Raw genomic sequence first — 25,233 nt, forward strand, 5'->3', positions numbered from 1 at the left:
GCACCTATACAGGTGTAGGATCTTAATTTGAGCCAGTTTGCTACAGCAGGAGAATAATCCTGCAGGAACAGGAAATCTGAATTATTACGTGGACATTTTTGAAGGGGTTGATTAAAAAAAAATTGCAAGTGAAAATCAAGTTTTAAATGTTCTGCGTTGGAGGAAAATGATTCTGCAACGGCGTGATCACGTTATTTGTTGTTTGGAAGATCATAGATCAGTTAAACAAATGTAAACAAAAGCAAGCCCAAAATAAGTGGGATATTTGCTCGATAAACACACAGTCAGACTAGTTTTTCTGTTGGACAAAAATGGCTATAAAAAAAAAACAATATTATTGCCAGTTGAGTCTTTAAACTATGTCAACACATTCCTTCTGATTTGGAATGTATCTATTTTCCCTAGAGGTCGTCGTTGACTTTGTTTTGTTATAAACAGACAGTTTATTGGAGAGAAATTAGATTCCTGTGTATAAAGTGAGTATAACTTAATATTGTCTAACTTAGAATAAAAGTATTATGTCGTTTGTTAAAGAATTAAAATCAAGAGCAAGCTAAAAGAGGCAAAATGTGCTCCTATGTAAAAGAGGCCTTGATCTCAATGGGATTTCCCTGATGAAATAAATAAAATATATATATATTTGACAGATACGCGTTGCCAAAGCGGACACCGGCAAACCCCTCTCGGGAAACCAAAACATTCCGAATGACAGTTGGAAGAAGGTGACGAAGGATAGGTCACAGAGAACTCAGACACTGATAGGACGGCTGTTTCAGAGAGAGCGACTCTGATTGGACATTGGGCTGAAACGTCAAACCCACCGGAATACGCCCGCCTCCACCGTGTGTGTACAAATTCAACAGATGAACGAAAGTGATATTTAAAAGGTTGGGACGAAGCTTTCAAAGACAGAGATGTTCAACCATTTCGTCTGGATAACGTTATTGTTTTTGGAGAAGAAAAAAAAAACGTTACTGTTTTCAACAAATAGAAGAAACAAAGAAACAACTTTTAAAGAATATGAAATGGTGAAGATGTCCTCGAGAACTTGAAGACAAAATCAACTTGTTGACAGCCAGACAAGTGTGTAACTTGCTTGCTGATGTTAACGATGTGAATACAGATCGCTTTGCAATCTAATGGACCGCAAGGGACCCGTCCGTCACCAATAGCTGATATATTTCATACATTTTGGACCGTGAAATTACCAGTACTTTAGCTCGTTAGGTAGTTAACTAACTCGGCAGCTGTGAACTGTGAACAGAGCTTTCTGTCTGAGTTAATAAGAGAGGCATTATTTCCCTCAGTAGTTATGTTTCCGTTAGATTCGACGTGGAACATTTCCTTTGCAGGTTGCGGTTTCTTAGGCATCTATCATATCGGTGTAGCGAGTTGTCTGCAGGAACAGTGTCCGTTTCTAGTGCATAACGCCCGGCACATCTACGGGGCATCGGCTGGGGCGCTCACCGCCACTGCGCTGGTCAGCGGAGCTTGTTTAGGTAGGCAGTGATAAACTTTCCTCTACTTATTGCATAGTAATGACACTGTGTGTGTGTGTGTGTGTCAGTTTCTTGTCTTTCTTTGCTGTGTCTCTTGCCCGGCCTGTGCACTGTCTGTATAGCGATTATCTACTTTTACCCACCGCCGTTTTCCTTGACATTATCGTTGCGAAATGAGTACACACGATGTATTTTTTTCCCCCAATTGCCAGCAATAGCAATGCCCGATATAATGTTACCACATTATACTAATAGACCGTCTCTGACATTAACAATATTCTGTACCTTATTGTTTCCTCATCAGGTGAGGCAGGTGCCAACATCATTGATGTGGCCAAAGATGCCCGGAAGCGTTTCCTGGGTCCTATGCACCCGTCTTTCAACCTGGTCAAGATCATGCGTAACATGCTGTATAAAACGCTGCCACCCGATGCCCACCACCGTGCCACAGGGAGGCTGGGCATATCACTCACCAGGGTGACGGACGGAGAGAATGTCTTGGTGTCCCACTTTAACAGCAAGGAGGAACTGGTGCAGGTGAGCGTCTCCTACCTCAAACACTGACTTGCTGACAAAGCAAGGTTGAGGTCAATTTAATTTGAATTCTAGTCAATTCAGAAAGTAAACCAAATGACAATTCTGATTCAAAATGTGTCTAATTGAAGGGAATTGGAATTTCAATGTATTTCCTGAATTGACTGTAATTTAAATGTGAATGTATTTTACCCCAACCCTGTGACAAAGTTTTTGACGTAGATAAAGAAATGAGAGGCCTGTCATGCCAAGTAATGTCCCCCCAGCCAACCAGCATAGCAACCAGCATAGCAACCAGCATAGCAACGGACGCTTTGGTTCATTACAGAATCCGGTCAGAATGTAGCAAATTAAAGCAACAGTCCTAGCAACAGTCCTAGCAACAGCCCTAGCAACAGCCCTAGCAACAGCCCTAGCTACGGAAGCCAGAACTCATTCAGGATCTCTCCGTACTTTCCTCCGCTCATCTTCCCCTCGACCCTGACGAGTCTCCCAGTCCCTGCCACTGAAGGTTCTCCCATCGCCACAGAGGAACTCTAGAGTTCTGTCAGAGTGACCGTCGGGTTCTTGGTCACCTCCCTGACCAAGGCCCTTCTCCCCCGATTGCTCAGTTTGGCCGGGCGGCTTTAGGAAGAGTCTTGGTGTTTCCAAACTTCTTCCATTTAAGAATGATGGAGGCCACTGTGTTCTTGAGGGACCTTCAATGCTGCAGACATTTCTTGGTACCCTTCCCCAGATCTGTACCTCGACACAATCCTGTCTCGGAGCACTACGGACAATTCCTTTGACCTCACGGCTTGGTTTTTGCTCTGACATGAACTGTCAACTGTGGGACCTTATATAGACAAGTGTGTGCCTTTCCAAATCATGTCCAATCAATTTAATTGACCACAGGTGGACTCCAATCAAGTTGTGGAAACATCTCAAGGATGATCAATGGAAACAGGATGCAACCTGAGGTCAATGTTGAGTTTCATAGCGAAGGGTCTGAATACTAATGTAAATAAGGATTTTATTTATTATGTTTTTTATTTCTAATACATTTGCAAACATGACTTAAAACCTGTTTTCACTTTGTTATTATGGGGTATTCTGTGTAGACTGCTGAGGATTTGTATATGTTATTTATTTATTTATTTAATACACTTTATAATAAGGCAGTAACGTAACAAAATGTGGGAAAAGTGAAGGGGTCTGAATACGTTCTGAAAGCACCGTATGTACATACACCTTTTTATTCACATTTTATTCTTATTCAACCTTTATTTAACTTGGCGAGTCAGTTGAGAACAAATTCTTATTTACAATGAGGGTCTACCCCACCCCCCCCCCCCGGGCCAAACCCGGACGACGCTGGGCCAATCGTGCGCCGCCCTATGGGACTCCTAATCACAGCCGGTTGTGTTACAGCCTGGAATCTGAACCAGGGTGTCTGTAGTGACGCCTCTAGCACTGAGATACAGAGCCTTAAACCACTGCGCCACTCGGGGCGCCCTCATCAATGATCTCATCTCATAACTATAAACCCAGACATTGACTTGCACAAATAGGATACTCCTGCTGACTCATTGGCTCGGGGCAGGTGAGTGTCACAAAATAGTGACTTGCTGACAAAGTAGGATATTTTATGAACGAAAACTGACAGTATTCATACCTACTAGTTACATACCGGTGGGACACATCCCATAAACTCAGACACTAACCTGAACAAACACTGATTGTGACGGTCTGACAGAGGACTGTACACAGAGACTCAGATACATAAACTGGCTTAAATTGTGAGAGTCCGAGACACAAACAGTTACTTGGATCCAGACCTGTTGAGTTCATGTCAGAATGAGTGTGTTTTACGCAGTTATACACACACACACACACACACACACACACACATATTTGTGTTGTTGCAATGTTCTCTAACGATAATAATGTCTTATGTGTCCTGTGGACTCGTAATAATGTGTTGTGTGTCCTGTGGACTCATAATAATGTGTTGTGTGTCCTGTGGACTCATAATAATGTGTTGTGTGTCCTGTGGACTCATAATAATGTGTTGTGTGTTCTTTATCCAGGCGTGTGTCTGCAGTGCTTACATCCCTGTGTACTGTGGACTGATCCCCCCTACACTGCAGGGCGTGGTGAGTACACTACCTTCTTATCTTTCTCTGTGTGTGTGTGTGTGTGTGTGTGTGTGTGTGTGTGTGTGTGTGTGTGTGTGTGTGTGTGTGTGTGTGTGTGTGTGTGTGTGTGTGTGTGTGTGTGTGTGTGTGTGATTAGCCTACTGTACATTCAAAGAGGATATACTTACCACCATTTCAAAACAAACAGGTGGATCTTAATTTGATCACTCTTTTGTTGCTGAGAATTTGAAAACTGGTAGTGTATTCAAGGTTTTAAAAAGTTTTTAAAGTTTTTACATTTCAGACTTGATTTGCCCTAAAAAAAAACGCATCAACCCCTACAAAGAATGCCCATTAGTTATAATCTACATACTAATTCACACTTCCTGTTGCTGCAGGATTATTTTCCTGCTGTAGCAAACTGGCTCAAATTTAGATCTTACATCTGTGCATACACTTTTCTGTTGCCAAACAAACCAAGTGTTTTGTGCATAAATTAGCTTTGAGAAAGCACAGCTGTTGTCATTAGCAACAATATCAGAACAGATGCGATTGTTTTCAGAAGTCATTGTTGACTCTCCATCTCTCTTCAACTCAGCCTATTCCCCTTTAATTCTGTTCCCTGGCTGTGGTTTCCTTGGATTGTTGTCATTGTCGTTGTCGTTGTCATTGTTCTTGGCTCTGTGTTCTCCTTTTCTACCCCTCTCTCTATCTCTCTGTACCTGTCTCTTTCTCTCTCTCTCTCTCTCTCTCTCTCTCTCTCTCTCTCTCTCCACCTTTCTCTCGCTCTCTCTCCCTTTCTCTCTCTCTCTCTCTCTCTCTCTCTATCCCCCCCCTTCTCTCTCTCTGTCTCTGTCTCTCTCTCTCCCTCTCTCCCTTTCTCTCTCTGGGTGAGAGAGACAAGTAGCGTATAACAGGTTTATATGACAAGGTAAGTACCCATATGTATTGGAGTTCACATTAGTTCAGAATTAGACGTCATGAGTGGAAGATAGTATTGTCTCTGTTTGGTACAGGGCTTTTCTAGAACCGGACCATGTCTCAGTTTGGTACAGGGCTTCTCTAGGACCGGACCATCTCTCTGTTTGGTACAGGGCTTCTCTAGGACCGGACCATGTCTCAGTTTGGTACAGGGCTTCTCTAGGACCGGACCATGTCTCTGTTTGGTACAGGGCTTTTCTAGGACCGGACCATGTCTCTGTTTGGTACAGGGCTTTCCTAGGACCGGACCATGTCTCAGTTTGGTACAGGGCTTTCCTAGGACCGGACCATGCCTCTGTTTGGTACAGGGCTTTCCTAGGACCGGACCATGCCTCTGTTTGGTACAGGGCTTTCCTAGGACCGGACCATGTCTCTGTTTGGTACAGGGCTTCTCTAGGACCGGACCATCTCTCTGTTTGGTACAGGGCTTTCCTAGGATCGGACCATGTCTCTGTTTGGTACAGGGCTTTCCTAGGATCGGACCATGTCTCTGTTTGGTACAGGGCTTTCCTAGGATCGGACCATGTCTCTGTTTGGTACAGGGCTTTCCTAGGATCGGACCATGTCTCTGTTTGGTACAGGGCTTTCCTAGGATCGGACCATGCCTCTGTTTGGTACAGGGCTTTCCTAGGACCGGACCATATCTCTGTTTGGTACAGGGCTTCTCTTGGACCGGACAGGGCTTTTCTTTGTACAGGGCTTTTCTATGATCTATTATTGAGACACGCCAACTCTCTCAAGGTTGTCCTCTCCTGTCCTCTGAATGTCTGGACACTGGACGAGACGTCACTATATAACACATCCCATGCCCCCCTGCCAGTTTTCACACTTCTACCCTACAGGGTATTTACTTAAAGCCAAGATGATGCTTGAGAACTTGCGCTAGTCTTTATACTGTGACGTTATAAAGCTTATAATATATTGTCTCACTGACTTAAAATCGTTGGTATTTAGTTATCTCTCTGTGTCTAACTCTCTCTCTCCCTCTCTCTCGCCTTCCCTCCCCCTCTCTCTCTCTCTCTCTCTCTCTCTCTCTCTCTCTCTCATCCCTCCCTCCCTCTCTCCCTATTCTCCTTCCCTCCTCTCTCTCTCCTTCCCTCCCACTCTTTCTCTCCCTCTCTTTCTACTCTCTCCCTCCTTCCCTCCCTCTCTTTCTCCTCTCTCTCTCTCTCGCTCTCTCTCTCTCTCTCTCTCTCTCTCTCTCTCTCTCTCCTCCCTCCCTCCCTCCCTCCCTCCCTCCCTCCCTCCCTCCCTATTCTCCTTCCCTCCTCTCTCTCTCCTTCCCTCCCACTCTTTCCCCTCCCTCCCTCCTCCCCCTCCAGCGTTACGTGGACGGTGGTATCAGTGATAATCTGCCTCAGTATGAGCTGAAGAACACCATCACTGTGTCTCCGTTCTCTGGAGAGAGTGACATCTGCCCTAGAGACCGATCCACCAACATGCATGAACTACGATTCACCAACACCTCCATCCAGTTTACACTCACCAACCTCTACAGAGTGTCCAAAGCTCTGTTTCCCCCTGAGCCACAGGTACACACACACACACGCACACGCACGCACACACACACTCACCAACCTCTACAGAGTGTCCAAAGCTCTGTTTCCCCCTGAGCCACAGGTACACACACACGCACGCACACGCGTGTGGGGAGATATCTAAACTGTCTTTGGGAAGATATCTAAACTGTCTGTGGGAAGATATCTAAACTGTCTGTGGGAAGATATCTAAACTGTCTGTGGGAAGATATCTAAACTGTCTGTGGGAAGATATCTCAACTGTCTGTGGGAAGATATCTAAACTGTCTGTGGGAAGATATCTAAACTGTCTGTGGGAAGATATCTAAACTGTCTGTGGGAAGATATCTAATGTGTCTGTTTATCTGTGTTTTTTCAGGTTATGAAGGCCATGTGTAAACAGGGGTACAAAGATGCTCTTCACTTTCTGAAGAAGAACGGTAAGACACCTTTATATTAGCTCTATTATTATATACTAGATCATGCTTGGTATAGAGTAGCTCTATTATTATATACTAGATCACGCTTGGTATAGAGTAGCTCTATTATTATATACTAGATCACACTTGGTATAGAGTAGCTCTATTATTATATACTAGATCACGCTTGGTATAGAGTAGCTCTATTATTATATACTAGATCACGCTTGGTATAGAGTAGTTATATAACTCTATACTAGATCAGGCTTGGTATAGAGTTTGTTATATAACTCAATACTAGATCAGGCTTGGTATAGAGTAGTTATATAACTCTATACTAGATTAGGCTTGGTATAGAGTAGTTAAATTATTATATACTAGATCAGGCTTGATATAGAGTAGTTATATAACTCTACACTAGATCAGGCTTGGTATAGAGTAGTTATATAACTCTATACTAGATCAGGCTTGGTATAGAGTTTGTTATATAACTCAATACTAGATCAGGCTTGGTATAGAGTAGTTATATAACTCTATACTAGATTAGGCTTGGTATAGAGTAGTTATATAACTCTATACTAGATCAGGCTTGGTATAGAGTAGTTAAATTATTATATACTAGATCAGGCTTGGTATAGAGTAGTTAAATTATTATATACTAGATCAGGCTTGATATAGAGTAGTTATATAACTCTACACTAGATCAGGCTTGGTATAGAGTAGTTATATAACTCTATACTAGATCAGGCTTGGTATAGAGTTTGTTATATAACTCAATACTAGATCAGGCTTGGTATAGAGTAGTTAAATTATTATATACTAGATCAGGCTTGATATAGAGTAGTTATATAACTCTACACTAGATCAGGCTTGGTATAGAGTAGTTATATAACTCTATACTAGATCAGGCTTGGTATAGAGTAGTTATATAACTCTATACTAGATCAGGCTTGGTATAGAGTAGTTCTATTATTATATACTAGATCAGGCTTGGTATAGAGTAGTTATATAACTCTATACTAGATCAGGCTTGGTATAGAGTAGTTATATGACTATACTAGATCAGGCTTGGTATAGAGTAGTTATATGACTATACTAGATCAGGCTTGGTATAGAGTAGTTATATCACTATACTAGATCAGGCTTGGTATAGATATGACTATACTAGATCAGGCTTGGTATAGAGTAGTTATATGACTATATACTAGATCAGGCTTGGTATAGATATGACTATACTAGATCAGGCTTGGTATAGATATGACTATACTAGATCAGGCTTGGTATAGAGTAGTTATATAACTCTACACTAGATCAGGCTTGGTATAGAGTAGTTATATAACTCTATACTAGATCAGGCTTGGTATAGAGTAGTTATATAACTCTATACTAGATCAGGCTTGGTATAGAGTAGCTCTATTATTATATACTAGATCAGGCTTGGTATAGAGTAGTTCTATTATTATATACTAGATCAGGCTTGGTATAGAGTAGTTATATGACTATACTAGATCAGGCTTGGTATAGAGTAGTTATATGACTATACTAGATCAGGCTTGGTATAGAGTAGTTATATCACTATACTAGATCAGGCTTGGTATAGATATGACTATACTAGATCAGGCTTGGTATAGAGTAGTTATATGACTATATACTAGATCAGGCTTGGTATAGATATGACTATACTAGATCAGGCTTGGTATAGATATGACTATACTAGATCAGGCTTGGTATAGAGTAGTTATATGACTATACTAGATCAGGCTTGGTATAGATATGACTATACTATATCAGGCTTGGTATAGATATGACTATACTAGATCAGGCTTGGTATAGATATGACTATACTAGATCAGGCTTGGTATAGATATGACTATACTAGATCAGGCTTGGTATAGAGTAGTTATATTATTACGTGTGTTTATGTTTCAGGACTGTTGAATCCCCAAGGACCCCACAGACCTCTAATAGCCGACGGTGAGGAAGATGACGTCATCGAGGATGATGATGATGATGATGACGATGAAGAACACGAGGAGCGGCTGGTACAGAACGAGATCAGACCCATTGAGAAAGAGTCCGTGGTGGCCCCCGCCGAGTCCAAATCCAACATCGAGGATCATATCTTCGAGCACCTGCCACCCAGACTACACAAAGGTAGGATGCACCAAAATAATACATCAGATTCATAATACATTGTATTTAAACGCCTTTCAATAAAGAACAAGGACAGTGTACAAGCTATAAAGAGAGGAAAACAGAAAAATTGATCAAAAAACACAAACACAGCTACATTTTAGTGATGTATTGTTGTCAGGGGAGATGGCAACTCCTCAGCACAAGGCCTTTCTCTAGACCAGTCTCCAGAGCAAGTCTCAGAAAAGCCCTAGACTACTGAAGAATATCCAACCAACCAGAGACTGGTGTAGAGAAGAAGCTGGCCAGATCAGATCTCCTGCTCTTGTTTCTACTATAGTTGTAGCTCTAGGATAGGGGATCCACTGTGTTACCCTGGCCTTGCTAGGTTAGGGGATCCACTGTGTTACCCTGGCCTTGCTAGGTTAGGGGATCCACTGGGTAACCCTGGCCTTGCTAGGTTAGGGGATCAACTGGGTAACCTGGCCTTGCTAGGTTAGGGGATCCACTGTGTTACCCTGGCCTTGCTAGGTTAGGGGATCCACTGTGTTACCCTGGCCTTGCTAGGTTAGGGGATCCACTGTGTTACCCTGGCCTTGCTAGGTTAGGGGATCCACTGTGTTACCCTGGCCTTGCTAGGTTAGGGGATGCACTGTGTTACCCTGGCCTTGCTAGGTTAGGGGATCCACTGTGTTACCCTGGCCTTGCTAGGTTAGGGGATCCACTGGGTAACCCTGGCCTTGCTAGGTTAGGGGATCCACTGTGTTACCCTGGCCTTGCTAGGTTAGGGGATCCACTGTGTTACCCTGGCCTTGCTAGGTTAGGGGATGCACTGTGTTACCCTGGCCTTGCTAGGTTAGGGGATCCACTGGGTAACCTGGCCTTGCTAGGTTAGGGGATCCACTGTGTTACCCTGGCCTTGCTAGGTTAGGGGATCCACTGTGTTACCCTGGCCTTGCTAGGTTAGGGGATCCACTGTGTTACCCTGGCCTTGCTAGGTTAGGGGATCCACTGTGTTACCCTGGCCTTGCTAGGTTAGGGGATCCACTGTGTTACCCTGGCCTTGCTAGGTTAGGGGATCCACTGGGTAACCTGGCCTTGCTTCAACTATTGTCTGCCATGGGAAATGTGAGTGAGTCAGCCACCCAGCAAGTCAGCCAGCCAGCCAGCCAGTCAGCCAGCCAGTCAGCCAGCCAGCCAGCCAGCCAGCCAGCCAGTCAGTCAGCCAGTCTGGAGTGAGTTGTTCTCTCTGTCTGTATGTGTTGTGGTATATTGTGTCTATATGACTGTAGTGAGTTGTTCTCTCTCCTCTCTGTCTCCCTCTGTATGTGTTGTCGTGTATTGTAGTCTACTATGACTGTAGTAAGTTGTTCTCTCTCCTCTCTGTCTCCCTCTGTATGTGTTGTCGTGTATTGTAGTCTACTATGACTGTAGAAAGTTGTTCTCTCTGTCTCTCTCTATAGCTCTGGTGGAAGCCTGCAAGGAGAGATACAGTCTGGGCCAGTCGCTAAGCAACCTGCTGCCAGTCAGGATGGCGACGGCTATGATGCTTCCATACACCTTTCCCCTGGAGTCTGCTCTGTCTATGACTGTTAGGTAAGACTAGACCCTATACCCTGGAGTCTGCTCTGTCTATGACTGTTAGGTAGGACTAGACCCTATACCCTCCCCTGGAGTCTGCTCTGTCTATGACTGTTAGGTAAGACTAGACCCTACACCCTCCCCTGGAGTCTGCTCTGTCTATGACTGTTAGGTAGGACTAGACCCTATACCCTCCCCTGGAGTCTGATCTGTCTATGACTGTTAGGTAAGACTAGACCCTATACCCTCCCCTGGAGTCTGCTCTGTCTATGACTGTTAGGGAAGACTAGACCCTATACCCTCCCCTGGAGTCTGCTCTGTCTATGACTGTTAGGTAAGACTAGACCCTATACCCTCCCCTGGAGTCTGCTCTGTCTATGACTGTTAGGTAAGACTAGACCCTATACCCTCCCCTGGAGTCTGCTCTGTCTATGACTGTTAGGTAAGACTAGACCCTATACCCTCCCCTGGAGTCTGCTCTGTCTATGACTGTTAGGTAAGACTAGACCCTATACCCTCCCCTGGAGTCTGCTCTGTCTATGACTGTTAGGTAAGACTAGACCCTATACCCTCCCCTGGAGTCTGCTCTGTCTATGACTGTTAGGTAGGACTAGACCCTATACCCTGGAGTCTGCTCTGTCTATGACTGTTAGGTAGGACTAGACCCTATACCCTCCCCTGGAGTCTGCTCTGTCTATGACTGTTAGGTAGGACTAGACCCTATACCCTGGAGTCTGCTCTGTCTATGACTGTTAGGTAGGACTAGACCCTATACCCTCCCCTGGAGTCTGCTCTGTCTATGACTGTTAGGTAAGACTAGACCCTACACCCTCCCCTGGAGTCTGCTCTGTCTATGACTGTTAGGTAGGACTAGACCCTATACCCTCCCCTGGAGTCTGCTCTGTCTATGACTGTTAGGTAAGACTTGACCCTACACCCTCCCCTGGAGTCTGCTCTGTCTATGACTGTTAGGTAAGACTAGACCCTATACCCTCCCCTGGAGTCTGCTCTGTCTATGACTGTTAGGTAAGACTAGACCCTATACCCTCCCCTGGAGTCTGCTCTGTCTATGACTGTTAGGTAAGACTTGACCCTACACCCTCCCCTGGAGTCTGCTCTGTCTATGACTGTTAGGTAAGACTAGACTCTACACCCTCCCCTGGAGTCTGCTCTGTCTATGACTGTTAGGTAAGACTAGACCCTATACCCTCCCCTGGAGTCTGCTCTGTCTATGACTGTTAGGTAAGACTAGACCCTATACCCTCCCCTGGAGTCTGCTCTGTCTATGACTGTTAGGTAAGACTAGACCCTATACCCTCCCCTGGAGTCTGCTCTGTCTATGACTGTTAGGTAAGACTAGACCCTACACCCTCCCCTGGAGTCTGCTCTGTCTATGACTGTTAGGAAAGTCTAGACTCTACACCCTCCCCTGGAGTCTGCTCTGTCTATGACTGTTAGGTAAGACTAGACTCTACACCCTCCCCTGGAGTCTGCTCTGTCTATGACTGTTAGGTAAGACTAGACCCTATACCCTCCCCTGGAGTCTGCTCTGTCTATGACTGTTAGGTAAGACTAGACCCTATACCCTCCCCTGGAGTCTGCTCTGTCTATGACTGTTAGGTAAGACTAGACCCTATACCCAACCCTGGAGTCTGCTCTGTCTATGACTGTTAGGTAAGACTAGACCCTACACCCTCCCCTGGAGTCTGCTCTGTCTATGACTGTTAGGAAAGTCTAGACTCTACACCCTCCCCTGGAGTCTGCTCTGTCTATGACTGTTAGGTAAGACTAGACTCTACACCCTCCCCTGGAGTCTGCTCTGTCTATGACTGTTAGGTAAGACTAGACCCTATACCCTGGAGTCTGCTCTGTCTATGACTGTTAGGTAGGGCTAGACCCTATACCCTCCCCTGGAGTCTGCTCTGTCTATGACTGTTAGGTAAGACTAGACCCTATACCCTCCCCTGGAGTCTGCTCTGTCTATGACTGTTAGGTAAGACTAGACTCTACACCCTCCCCTGGAGTCTGCTCTGTCTATGACTGTTAGGTAAGACTAGACCCTACACCCTTCCCTGGAGTCTGCTCTGTCTATGACTGTTAGGTAGGACTAGACCCTATACCCTCCCCTGGAGTCTGCTCTTTCTATGACTGTTAGGTAAGACTAGACCCTATACCCTCCCCTGGAGTCTGCTCTGTCTATGACTGTTAGGTAAGACTAGACCCTATACCCTGGAGTCTGCTCTGTCTATGACTGTTAGGTAAGACTAGAGTGACTATATTATTATATATGACTAATGGCCTGTCTCTTCTGTTAGAGTGACTATATTATTATATATGACTAATGGCCTGTCTCTTCAGTCAGACTGTTAGAGTGACTATATTTTTATATATGACTAATGGCCTGTCTCTTCTGTTAGAGTGACTATATTATTATATATGACTAATGGCCTGTCTCTCCTGTTAGAGTGACTATATTATTATATATGACTAATGGCCTGTCTCTCCTGTCAGACTGTTAGAGTGACTATATTATTATATATGACTAATGGCCTGTCTCTTCTGTTAGAGTGACTATATTATTATATATGACTAATGGCCTGTCTCTTCTGTTAGAGTGACTATATTATTATATATGACTAATGGCCTGTCTCTTCTGTTAGAGTGACTATATTATTATATATGACTAATGGCCTGTCTCTTCTGTTAGAGTGACTATATTATTATATATGACTAATGGCCTGTCTCTCCTGTCAGACTGTTAGAGTGACTATATTATTATATATGACTAATGGCCTGTCTCTTCTGTCAGACTGTTAGAGTGACTATATTATTATATATGACTAATGGCCTGTCTCTTCTGTTAGAGTGACTATATTATTATATATGACTAATGGCCTGTCTCTTCTGTTAGAGTGACTATATTATTATATATGACTAATGGCCTGTCTCTTCAGTCAGACTGTTAGAGTGACTATATTATTATATATGACTAATGGCCTGTCTCTTCTGTTAGAGTGACTATATTATTATATATGACTAATGGCCTGTCTCTCCTGTCAGACTGTTAGAGTGACTATATTATTATATATGACTAATGGCCTGTCTCTCCTGTCAGACTGTTAGAGTGACTATATTATTATATATGACTAATGGCCTGTCTCTCCTGTTAGAGTGACTATATTATTATATATGACTAATGGCCTGTCTCTCCTGTCAGACTGTTAGAGTGACTATATTATTATATATGACTAATGGCCTGTCTCTTCTGTTAGAGTGACTATATTATTATATATGACTAATGGCCTGTCTCTTCTGTCAGACTGTTAGAGTGACTATATTATCATATATGACTAATGGCCTGTCTCTTCTGTTAGAGTGACTATATTATTATATATGACTAATGGCCTGTCTCTTCTGTTAGAGTGACTATATTATTATATATGACTAATGGCCTATCTCTTCTGTTAGAGTGACTATATTATTATATATGACTAATGGCCTGTCTCTTCAGTCAGACTGTTAGAGTGACTATATTATTATATATGACTAATGGCCTGTCTCTCCTGTCAGACTGTTAGAGTGACTATATTATTATATATGACTAATGGCCTGTCTCTCCTGTCAGACTGTTAGAGTGACTATATTATTATATATGACTAATGGCCTGTCTCTTCTGTTAGAGTGACTATAGTATTATATATGACTAATGGCCTGTCTCTCCTGTTAGAGTGACTATATTATTATATATGACTAATGGCCTGTCTCTCCTGTCAGACTGTTAGAGTGACTATAGTATTATATATGACTAATGGCCTGTCTCTTCTGTTAGAGTGACTATATTATTACATATGACTAATGGCCTGTCTCTCCTGTTAGAGTGACTATAGTATTATATATGACTAATGGCCTGTCTCTTCTGTTAGAGTGACTATATTATTATATATGACTAATGGCCTGTCTCTTCTATTAGAGTGACTATATTATTATATATGACTAATGGCCTGTCTCTCCTGTTAGAGTGACTATATTATTATATATGACTAATGGCCTGTCTCTTCTGTCAGACTGTTAGAGTGACTATATTATTATATATGACTAATGGCCTGTCTCTCCTGTTAGAGTGACTATATTATTATATATGACTAATGGCCTGTCTCTTCTGTTAGAGTGACTATATTATTATATATGACTAATGGCCTGTCTCTTCTGTTAGAGTGACTATATTATTATATATGACTAATGGCCTGTCTCTTCTGTCAGACTGTTAGAGTGACTATATTATCATATATGACTAATGGCCTGTCTCTTCTGTTAGAGTGACTATATTATTATATATGACTAATGGCCTGTCTCTTCTGTTAGAGTGACTATATTATTATATATGACTAATGGCCTGTCTCTTCTGTTAGAGTGACTATATTATTATATATGACTAATGGCCTGTCTCTTCAGTCAGACTGTTAGAGTGACTATATTATTATATATGACTAATGGCCTGTCTCTCCTGTCAGACTGTTAGAGTGACTATATTATTATATATGACTAATGGCCTGTCTCTTCAGTCAGACTGTTAGAGTGACTATATTATTATATATGACTAATGGCCTGTCTCTCCTGTCAGACTGTTAGAGTGACTATATTATTATATATGACTAATGGCCTGTCTCTTCTGTTAGAGTGACTATAGTATTATATATGACTAATGGCCTGTCTCTCCTGTTAGAGTGACTATATTATTATATATGACTAATGGCCTGTCTCTCCTGTCAGACTGTTAGAGTGACTATAGTATTATATATGACTAATGGCCTGTCTCTTCTGTTAGAGTGACTATATTATTACATATGACTAATGGCCTGTCTCTCCTGTTAGAGTGACTATAGTATTATATATGACTAATGGCCTGTCTCTTCTGTTAGAGTGACTATATTATTATATATGACTAATGGCCTGTCTCTTCTATTAGAGTGACTATATTATTATATATGACTAATGGCCTGTCTCTCCTGTTAGAGTGACTATATTATTATATATGACTAATGGCCTGTCTCTTCTGTCAGACTGTTAGAGTGACTATATTATTATATATGACTAATGGCCTGTCTCTCCTGTTAGAGTGACTATATTATTATATATGACTAATGGCCTGTCTCTTCTGTTAGAGTGACTATATTATTATATATGACTAATGGCCTGTCTCTCCTGTCAGACTGTTAGAGTGACTATATTATTATATATGACTAATGGCCTGTCTCTTCTATTAGAGTGACTATATTATTATATATGACTAATGGCCTGTCTCTTCTGTCAGACTGTTAGAGTGACTATATTATTATATATGACTAATGGCCTGTCTCTCCTGTTAGAGTGACTATATTATTATATATGACTAATGGCCTGTCTCTTCTGTTAGAGTGACTATATTATTATATATGACTAATGGCCTGTCTCTCCTGTCAGACTGTTAGAGTGACTATATTATTATATATGACTAATGGCCTGTCTCTTCTATTAGAGTGACTATATTATTATATATGACTAATGGCCTGTCTCTTCTGTCAGACTGTTAGAGTGACTATATTATTATATATGACTAATGGCCTGTCTCTTCTGTTAGAGTGACTATATTATTATATATGACTAATGGCCTGTCTCTTCTGTTAGAGTGACTATATTATTATATATGACTAATGGCCTGTCTCTTCTGTTAGAGTGACTATATTATTATATATGACTAATGGCCTGTCTCTTCTGTTAGAGTGACTATATTATTATATATGACTAATGGCCTGTCTCTTCTGTTAGAGTGACTATATTATTATATATGACTTATGGCCTTTCTCTTCTGTTAGAGTGACTATATTATTATATATGACTAATGGCCTGTCTCTTCTGTTAGAGTGACTATATTATTATATTTGACTAATGGCCTGTCTCTTCTGTTAGAGTGACTATATTATTATATATGACTAATGGCCTGTCTCTTCTGTTAGAGTGACTATATTATTATATATGACTAATGGCCTGTCTCTTCTGTTAGAGTGACTATATTATTATATATGACTAATGGCCTGTCTCTTCTGTTAGAGTGACTATATTATTATATATGACTAATGGCCTGTCTCTTCTGTTAGAGTGACTATATTATTATATATGACTAATGGCCTGTCTCTTCTGTTAGAGTGACTATATTATTATATATGACTAACGGACTGTCTCTTCTGTTAGAGTGACTATATTATTATATATGACTAATGGCCTGTCTCTTCTGTTAGAGTGACTATATTATTATATATGACTAATGGCCTGTCTCTTCTGTTAGAGTGACTATATTATTATATATGACTAATGGCCTGTCTCTTCTGTTAGAGTGACTATATTATTATATATGACTAATGGCCTGTCTCTCCTGTCAGACTGTTAGAGTGACTATATTATTATATATGACTAATGGCCTGTCTCTTCTGTTAGAGTGACTATATTATTATATATGACTAATGGCCTGTCTCTCCTGTTAGAGTGACTATATTATTATATATGACTAATGGCCTGTCTCTTCTGTTAGAGTGACTATATTATTATATATGACTAATGGCCTGTCTCTTCTGTTAGAGTGACTATATTATTATATATGACTAATGGCCTTTCTCTTCAGTCAGACTGTTAGAGTGACTATATTATTATATATGACTAATGGCCTGTCTCTTCTGTTAGAGTGACTATATTAATATATATGACTAATAGCCTGTCTCTCCTGTCAGACTGTTAGAGTGACTATATTATTATATATGACTAATGGCCTTTCTCTTCTGTTAGAGTGACTATATTAATATATATGACTAATGGCCTGTCTCTTCTGTTAGAGTGACTTTATTATTATATATGACTAATGGCCTGTCTCTCCTGTCAGACTGTTAGAGTGACTATATTATTATATATGACTAAAGGCCCGTCTCTTCTGTTAGAGTGACTTTATTATTATATATGACTAATGGCCTGTCTCTCCTGTCAGACTGTTAGAGTGACTATATTATTATATATGACTAATGGCCTGTCTCTCCTGTTAGAGTGACTATATTATTATATATGACTAATGGCCTGTCTCTCCTGTCAGACTGTTAGAGTGACTATATTATTATATATGACTAATGGCCTGTCTCTTCTGTTAGAGTGACTATATTATTATATATGACTAATGGCCTGTCTCTTCTGTTAGAGTGACTATATTATTATATATGACTAATGGCCTGTCTCTCCTGTCAGACTGTTAGAGTGACTATATTATTATATATGACTAATGGCCTGTCTCTCCTGTTAGAGTGACTATATTATTATATATGACTAATGGCCTGTCTCTCCTGTCAGACTGTTAGAGTGACTATATTATTATATATGACTAATGGCCTGTCTCTTCTGTTAGAGTGACTATATTATTATATATGACAAATGGCCTGTCTCTTCAGTCAGACTGTTAGAGTGACTATATTATTATATATGACTAATGGCCTGTCTCTCCTGTCAGACTGTTAGAGTGACTATATTATTATATATGACTAATGGCCTGTCTCTCCTGTTAGAGTGACTATATTATTATATATGACTAATGGCCTGTCTCTTCTGTTAGAGTGACTATATTATTATATATGACTAATGGCCTGTCTCTCCTGTCAGACTGTTAGAGTGACTATATTATTATATATGACTAATGGCCTGTCTCTTCTATTAGAGTGACTATATTATTATATATGACTAATGGCCTGTCTCTCCTGTTAGAGTGACTATATTATTATATATGACTAATGGCCTGTCTCTCCTGTTAGAGTGACTATATTATTATATATGACTAATGGCCTGTCTCTTCTGTTAGAGTGACTATATTAATATATATGACTAATGGCCTGTCTCTTCTGTTAGAGTGACTTTATTATTATATATGACTAATGGCCTGTCTCTCCTGTCAGACTGTTAGAGTGACTATATTATTATATATGACTAATGGCCTGTCTCTCCTGTTAGAGTGACTATATTATTATATATGACTAATGGCCTGTCTCTTCTGTTAGAGTGACTATATTATTATATATGACTAATGGCCTGTCTCTCCTGTCAGACTGTTAGAGTGACTATATTATTATATATGACTAATGGCCTGTCTCTTCTGTTAGAGTGACTATATTATTATATATGACTAATGGCCTGTCTCTTCTGTTAGAGTGACTATATTATTATATATGACTAATGGCCTGTCTCTTCTGTTAGAGTGACTATATTATTATATATGACTAATGGCCTGTCTCTTCTGTTAGAGTGACTATATTATTATATATGACTAATGGCCTGTCTCTTCTGTTAGAGTGACTATATTATTATATATGACTTATGGCCTGTCTCTTCTGTTAGAGTGACTATATTATTATATATGACTAATGGCCTGTCTCTTCTGTTAGAGTGACTATATTATTATATTTGACTAATGGCCTGTCTCTTCTGTTAGAGTGACTATATTATTATATATGACTAATGGCCTGTCTCTTCTGTTAGAGTGACTATATTATTATATATGACTAATGGCCTGTCTCTTCTGTTAGAGTGACTATATTATTATATATGACTAATGGCCTGTCTCTTCTGTTAGAGTGACTATATTATTATATATGACTAATGGCCTGTCTCTCCTGTCAGACTGTTAGAGTGACTATATTATTATATATGACTAATGGCCTGTCTCTTCTGTTAGAGTGACTATATTATTATATATGACTAATGGCCTGTCTCTCCTGTTAGAGTGACTATATTATTATATATGACTAATGGCCTGTCTCTTCTGTTAGAGTGACTATATTATTATATATGACTAATGGCCTGTCTCTTCTGTTAGAGTGACTATATTATTATATATGACTAATGGCCTTTCTCTTCAGTCAGACTGTTAGAGTGACTATATTATTATATATGACTAATGGCCTGTCTCTTCTGTTAGAGTGACTATATTAATATATATGACTAATAGCCTGTCTCTCCTGTCAGACTGTTAGAGTGACTATATTATTATATATGACTAATGGCCTTTCTCTTCTGTTAGAGTGACTATATTAATATATATGACTAATGGCCTGTCTCTCCTGTTAGAGTGACTATATTATTATATATGACTAATGGCCTTTCTCTTCTGTTAGAGTGACTATATTAATATATATGACTAATGGCCTGTCTCTCCTGTCAGACTGTTAGAGTGACTATATTATTATATATGACTAATGGCCTGTCTCTCCTGTTAGAGTGACTATATTATTATATATGACTAATGGCCTGTCTCTCCTGTCAGACTGTTAGAGTGACTATATTATTATATATGACTAATGGCCTGTCTCTTCTGTTAGAGTGACTATATTATTATATATGACTAATGGCCTGTCTCTTCTGTTAGAGTGACTATATTATTATATATGACTAATGGCCTGTCTCTCCTGTCAGACTGTTAGAGTGACTATATTATTATATATGACTAATGGCCTGTCTCTTCTGTTAGAGTGACTATATTATTATATATGACTAATGGCCTGTCTCTCCTGTTAGAGTGACTATATTATTATATATGACTAATGGCCTGTCTCTCCTGTCAGACTGTTAGAGTGACTATATTATTATATATGACTAATGGCCTGTCTCTCCTGTCAGACTGTTAGAGTGATTATATTATTATATATGACTAATGGCCTGTCTCTTCTGTTAGAGTGACTATAGTATTATATATGACTAATGGCCTGTCTCTCCTGTTAGAGTGACTATATTATTATATATGACTAATGGCCTGTCTCTCCTGTCAGACTGTTAGAGTGACTATAGTATTATATATGACTAATGGCCTGTCTCTTCTGTTAGAGTGACTATATTATTATATATGACTAATGGCCTGTCTCTCCTGTTAGAGTGACTATAGTATTATATATGACTAATGGCCTGTCTCTCCTGTCAGACTGTTAGAGTGACTATATTATTATATATGACTAATGGCCTGTCTCTCCTGTTAGAGTGACTATATTATTATATATGACTAATGGCCTGTCTCTTCTGTTAGAGTGACTATATTATTATATATGACTAATGGCCTGTCTCTTCTATTAGAGTGACTATATTATTATATATGACTAATGGCCTGTCTCTCCTGTTAGAGTGACTATATTATTATATATGACTAATGGCCTGTCTCTTCTGCCAGACTGTTAGAGTGACTATATTATTATATATGACTAATGGCTGTCTCTTCTGCCAGACTGTTAGAGTGGCTGCCTGATGTTCATGAGGATGTGGGTTGGATCAGGGAGCAGGTCGTTAAGGTGTTGCAGTGTGCTGTGAGCCGGGCCACCAAGACTGTCTCCAACCACGTCTCTGCAAAGTAAGTAGGGATACAGACACACAAACAAACAGAGAGAAACAGACAGACAGACAGACAGACAGACAGACAGACAGACAGACAGACAGACAGACAGACAGACAGACAGACAGACAGACAGAAACAGACACACAAACAAACAGACAGAAACAGACACACAGACAGACAGACAGACAGACAGACAGACAGACAGACAGACAGACAGACAGACAGAAAGAAAGAAAGAAAGAAAGAAAGAAAGAAAGAAAGAAAGAAAGAAAGAAAGAAAGAAAGAAACAGACAGACAGACAGACAGACAGACAGACAGACAGACACACAGATACAGACACATAGACAGACAGAAACAGACAGAGACAGGGACAGATAGACAAACATTCTCACTTACTGTTTGTAAAAATAAAAAAAAAGATCAAATTTGTATTGATTTTTCACACAAAAAAACAACCAGAACTCTTTCTTCAGCATCGTCTGAGATGAATGTCTTTCTCTACTGGTGGTTCTCCCACATTCTCACTTCAAGTCCTCATTTCTCATTATTTCTCATCTAATGACTGTCTCTCTTCAGCTGTTACTATCAGTTGGAGCTGCGTCACTGCCAGTCCCTGCCTGCCCAACTCAACCCTGCCAGACTGCTCCCTAGCTGGGCGAGTGGAGGCAGCTCCTCTGTCCTGGATGTTATCAGTCGTCTGGACCAGTACCAGAGGCAGCTGCTGCCGGGCTCCTTCTGTGTCAACCTGGACCTCCACGGCGCCTTATACACCAGGGGGACCCCAGGCCCAGGAAGATGCCCCGAAGCTGGGGAAGGAAGTCCAGGACCAGCCCTGGCCCCTATAGACCCAGAGGACGTCGAGGGGATGGGGCTGATGATGAGGAGGCTCAATGAAAACCACAACTCTACTCCAGCCTCACTCTAACATTATAATGTATCCCTAAAGAAAAGGACGAGGGTGGACTGTGAATTAGGGCGTGTCCAGAGGGTAAATGAGGGCGTGCCCAGAGGGTAAATTAGGGCGTGTCCAGAGTGTAAATGAGGGCGTGTCCAGAGGGTAAATTAGGGCGTGTCCAGAGGGTAAATGAGGGCGTGTCCCGAGGGTAAATGAGGGCGTGTCCAGAGTGTAAATGAGGGCGTGTCCAGAGGGTAAATTAGGGCGCGTCCAGAGGGTAAATTAGGGCGTGTCCAGAGGGTACATGAGAGCGTGTCCAGAGGGTACACTGAGCCAAACCCACGTTCAGTACACCGAACCAAACCCACGTTCAGTACACTGAGCCAAACCCACGTTCAGTACACCGAGCCAAACCCACATTCAGTACCCCGAGCCAAACCCACGTTCAGTACACCGAGCCAAACCCACATTCAGTACACCGAGCCAAACCCACATTCAGTACACCGAGCCAAACCCACATTCAGTACACCGAACCAAACCCACGTTCAGTACATCGAGCCAAACCCACGTTCAGTACACCGAGCCAAACCCACGTTCAGTACCCCGAGCCAAACCCACGTTCAGTACCCTGAGTGCATATATTTAATTGTACGTGACCCCAGTGGGAACCAAAGCCACGATGACACTGGCATCGCTGACACCACACGGTTACTATTATTATTATCAGTATTATCTTAAAACTACATTGTTGGTCAGAAGGACATTTTCACTGTGAGGTTCTACACCTGTTGTCTTCAAGCGCCTGTGACAAATACAATTTGGTTTGATTTGTCGACTGAGCCACACTGGATCTCTAGGAGCTGTTGGTAGCTATTAGGGCCCTAGTGGAATGTCTATTAGGATCGCAGACTGTCGACGCCTAGGAACCTACAGGGGACCTTCGACAACCTGTCACCGATCTGCAGAATCTCGTCTGCAGAGAACACAGCACCTTAGAATGACATGTAACTTCTTTTCATTGAGTTGTTATCCGTCCTCAGACTCTGATCACAAGTCCGTCAGCTCGTCGTTACACAGTGCTTTGACATTCAGTACCAGTCAAAAGTTTGGACACAACTAGTCATTCCAGGGTTTTTCTTTATTTTTTTTTACTATTTGCTACATTGTAGAATAATAGTGAAGACATCAAAACTATGAAATAACAAATATGGAATGATGTAGTAACCAAAAAGGTGTTAAACAAATCAAAATATATTTTAGATTCTTCAAAGTAGCCAAACTTTGCCTCAATGACAGCTTTGCACACTCTTGGCATTCTCTCAACCAGCTTCATGCGGCACCTGGAATGCATTTCAATTAACAGGTGTCTTTTTATTCATAACTTAAAATTACTCCCTTTTTTGTTCTAGTGTTCGTTCTCGTCTCTTTTTTTAACACGTGCCTTTATAAGTGCTTACTTCCATCATTAGGATGTCCAGCCCTCAATGGACATCTACTTCTCTTCATTGATTTGACATTATGACATCACCGAGGCCCCCTGTTGCTTCACTAGGAGCTAAAAAGGAACGGCTGTGTTCTAAACGGTACACTATTCCCTACATAGTGCGCTACGAAAGAAGTGGACTTAATAGGGTATAGGGTGTCATTTGAGTGGCATACAACGGACTCTATTTTTTAACAAGACCTAACGCAATTGTAAATCTAAGCGCTGGCAGTATCACTATAGGTTCGGGGGGGGGGGGGGGGGGGGGGTGTCAGAATGTATTTTTTTGTGCTATTTTTCACAACTGGAATTATGGGCACAGTAGCTGGCTGTGTTGCGAATTGAATGAGCAAGTTGTGGGTGTGTGTTGAGGCTTGATCCCTCACTGGCCAATCAGAACGTGCTCCTTGGCTAAATAATGTGGTCGCTTCAAGTTGAGTATTTTACAGTCTCTTATTTGAGTGTTAGTCCGTTATAGCATAGTTTGTTAAATAGCCTACAGATACAAAAATTACAAAAAAAATGTATTTAGTCCCATCTATCCCATAAATATGTTGAACATGTTTGCAGTCCACATTGTAAGAAGCCAAATTGCCAAATGGCTTCAATATGGAAATACTGTATATTGTTAAACATAGCATTCACACTGATATTGTCACGTTCGTCGTACTAATTATCGGACCAAGCTGTAGCACGATATGGTTTCCACATATTATTTACTAGAAACGCACAGAACAACAAAGAAAGAACGAAACAAACAACGAACCGTAACGAAGAGGTGTAACATACACTGACTCAAAACAATATTTTTGGTGGCATTTTACTGTTAATTACTTTGGTGCGAAAAAGTGCAAATCAATCCCAGAACAACAGCAAAGGACTTTGTGAAGATGCTGGAGGAAACAGGTACAAAATTATCTATATCCACAGTAAAACGAGTCCTATATCGACATAACCTGAAAGGTCACTCAGCAAGGAAGAAGCTACTGCTCCAAAACCGCCATAAAAAAGCCAAACTACGGTTTGCAACTGCACATGGGGACAAAGATCGTACTTTTTTGGAGAAATGTCCTCTGGTCTGATGAAACAAAACTAGAAGTGTTTGGCCATAATGACCATCGTTGTGTTTGGAGGAAAAAGGGAGAGGCTTGCAAGCCAAAGAACACCATCCCAACCGTGAAGCACAGGGGTGGCAGCAACATGTTGTGGGGGTGCTTTGCTGCAGGAGGGACTGGTGCATTTCACAAAATAGATGGCATCATGAGGAAAGACAATTATGTGGATATTTTGAAGCAACATCTCAAGACTTCAGTCAGGAAGTTAAAGCTTGGTCACAAATGGATCTTCCAAATGGACAATGACCCCAAGCATACTTCCAAAGTTGTGGCAAAATGGACAATAAAGTCAAGATATTGGAGTGGCCATCACAAAGCCCTGACCTCAATCCTATAGAACATTTGTGGGCAGAACTGAAAAAGTGTGTGCGAGCAAGGAGGCCTACGAACCTGACTCAGTTACACCAGCTCTGTCAGGAGGAATGGGCCAAAATTCACCCAACTTATTGTGGGAAGCTTGTGGAAGCTAGTTTGTAAAAGCAATGCAATCAAATACTAATTGAGTGTATGTAAACTTCTGACCCACTGGGAATGTGATGAAAGTAATAAAAGCTGAAATAAATTATTCTCTCTACTA

The 25,233-nt window shown here is 41.1% G+C and overlaps 1 protein-coding gene across 2 annotated transcripts; it reads left to right on the forward strand.

The window, feature by feature from the left end:
- The first annotated feature begins 813 nt into the window (after nt 1-813).
- On the forward strand, nt 814-25,220 carry LOC110522695 (patatin-like phospholipase domain-containing protein 2). Of its 2 annotated transcripts, none has more exons than XM_090230972.1 (9): nt 814-1,499; nt 1,804-2,036; nt 4,103-4,168; nt 6,454-6,663; nt 7,028-7,088; nt 8,997-9,221; nt 10,664-10,796; nt 21,055-21,177; nt 21,740-25,220. In XM_090230972.1, exons 1-9 carry the CDS (start codon nt 1,313-1,315, stop codon nt 22,086-22,088), a joined length of 1,587 nt encoding a protein of 528 aa, XP_090087098.1. In that variant the 5' UTR covers nt 814-1,312; the 3' UTR covers nt 22,089-25,220. The 2 variants fall into 2 exon arrangements, with proteins under 2 accessions (XP_090087098.1, XP_090087099.1); XM_090230973.1 differs by having other exon boundaries at nt 843-1,499; nt 6,454-6,751.
- The last annotated feature ends 13 nt before the right edge of the window (nt 25,221-25,233 follow it).

The sequence above is a fragment of the Oncorhynchus mykiss genome, chromosome 4 (assembly GCF_057628025.1).
Source record: "Oncorhynchus mykiss isolate SJ-2025 chromosome 4, ASM5762802v1, whole genome shotgun sequence".
NCBI lineage: Eukaryota > Metazoa > Chordata > Actinopteri > Salmoniformes > Salmonidae > Oncorhynchus > Oncorhynchus mykiss.

What these genes read in the sequence shown, in the direction of transcription:
- LOC110522695 (XM_090230972.1), top strand. Translation starts at nt 1,313, where the DNA reads ATGTTTCCGTTAGATTCGACGTGGAACATTTCCTTTGCAGGTTGCGGT. An exon ending in GCAAGGAGGAACTGGTGCAG is followed by an intron (nt 2,037 to 4,102) that starts GTGAGCGTCTCC and finishes TTCTTTATCCAG; the next exon opens with GCGTGTGTCTGCAGTGCTTA. An exon ending in GCCACCCAGACTACACAAAG is followed by an intron (nt 9,222 to 10,663) that starts GTAGGATGCACC and finishes CTCTCTCTATAG; the next exon opens with CTCTGGTGGAAGCCTGCAAG.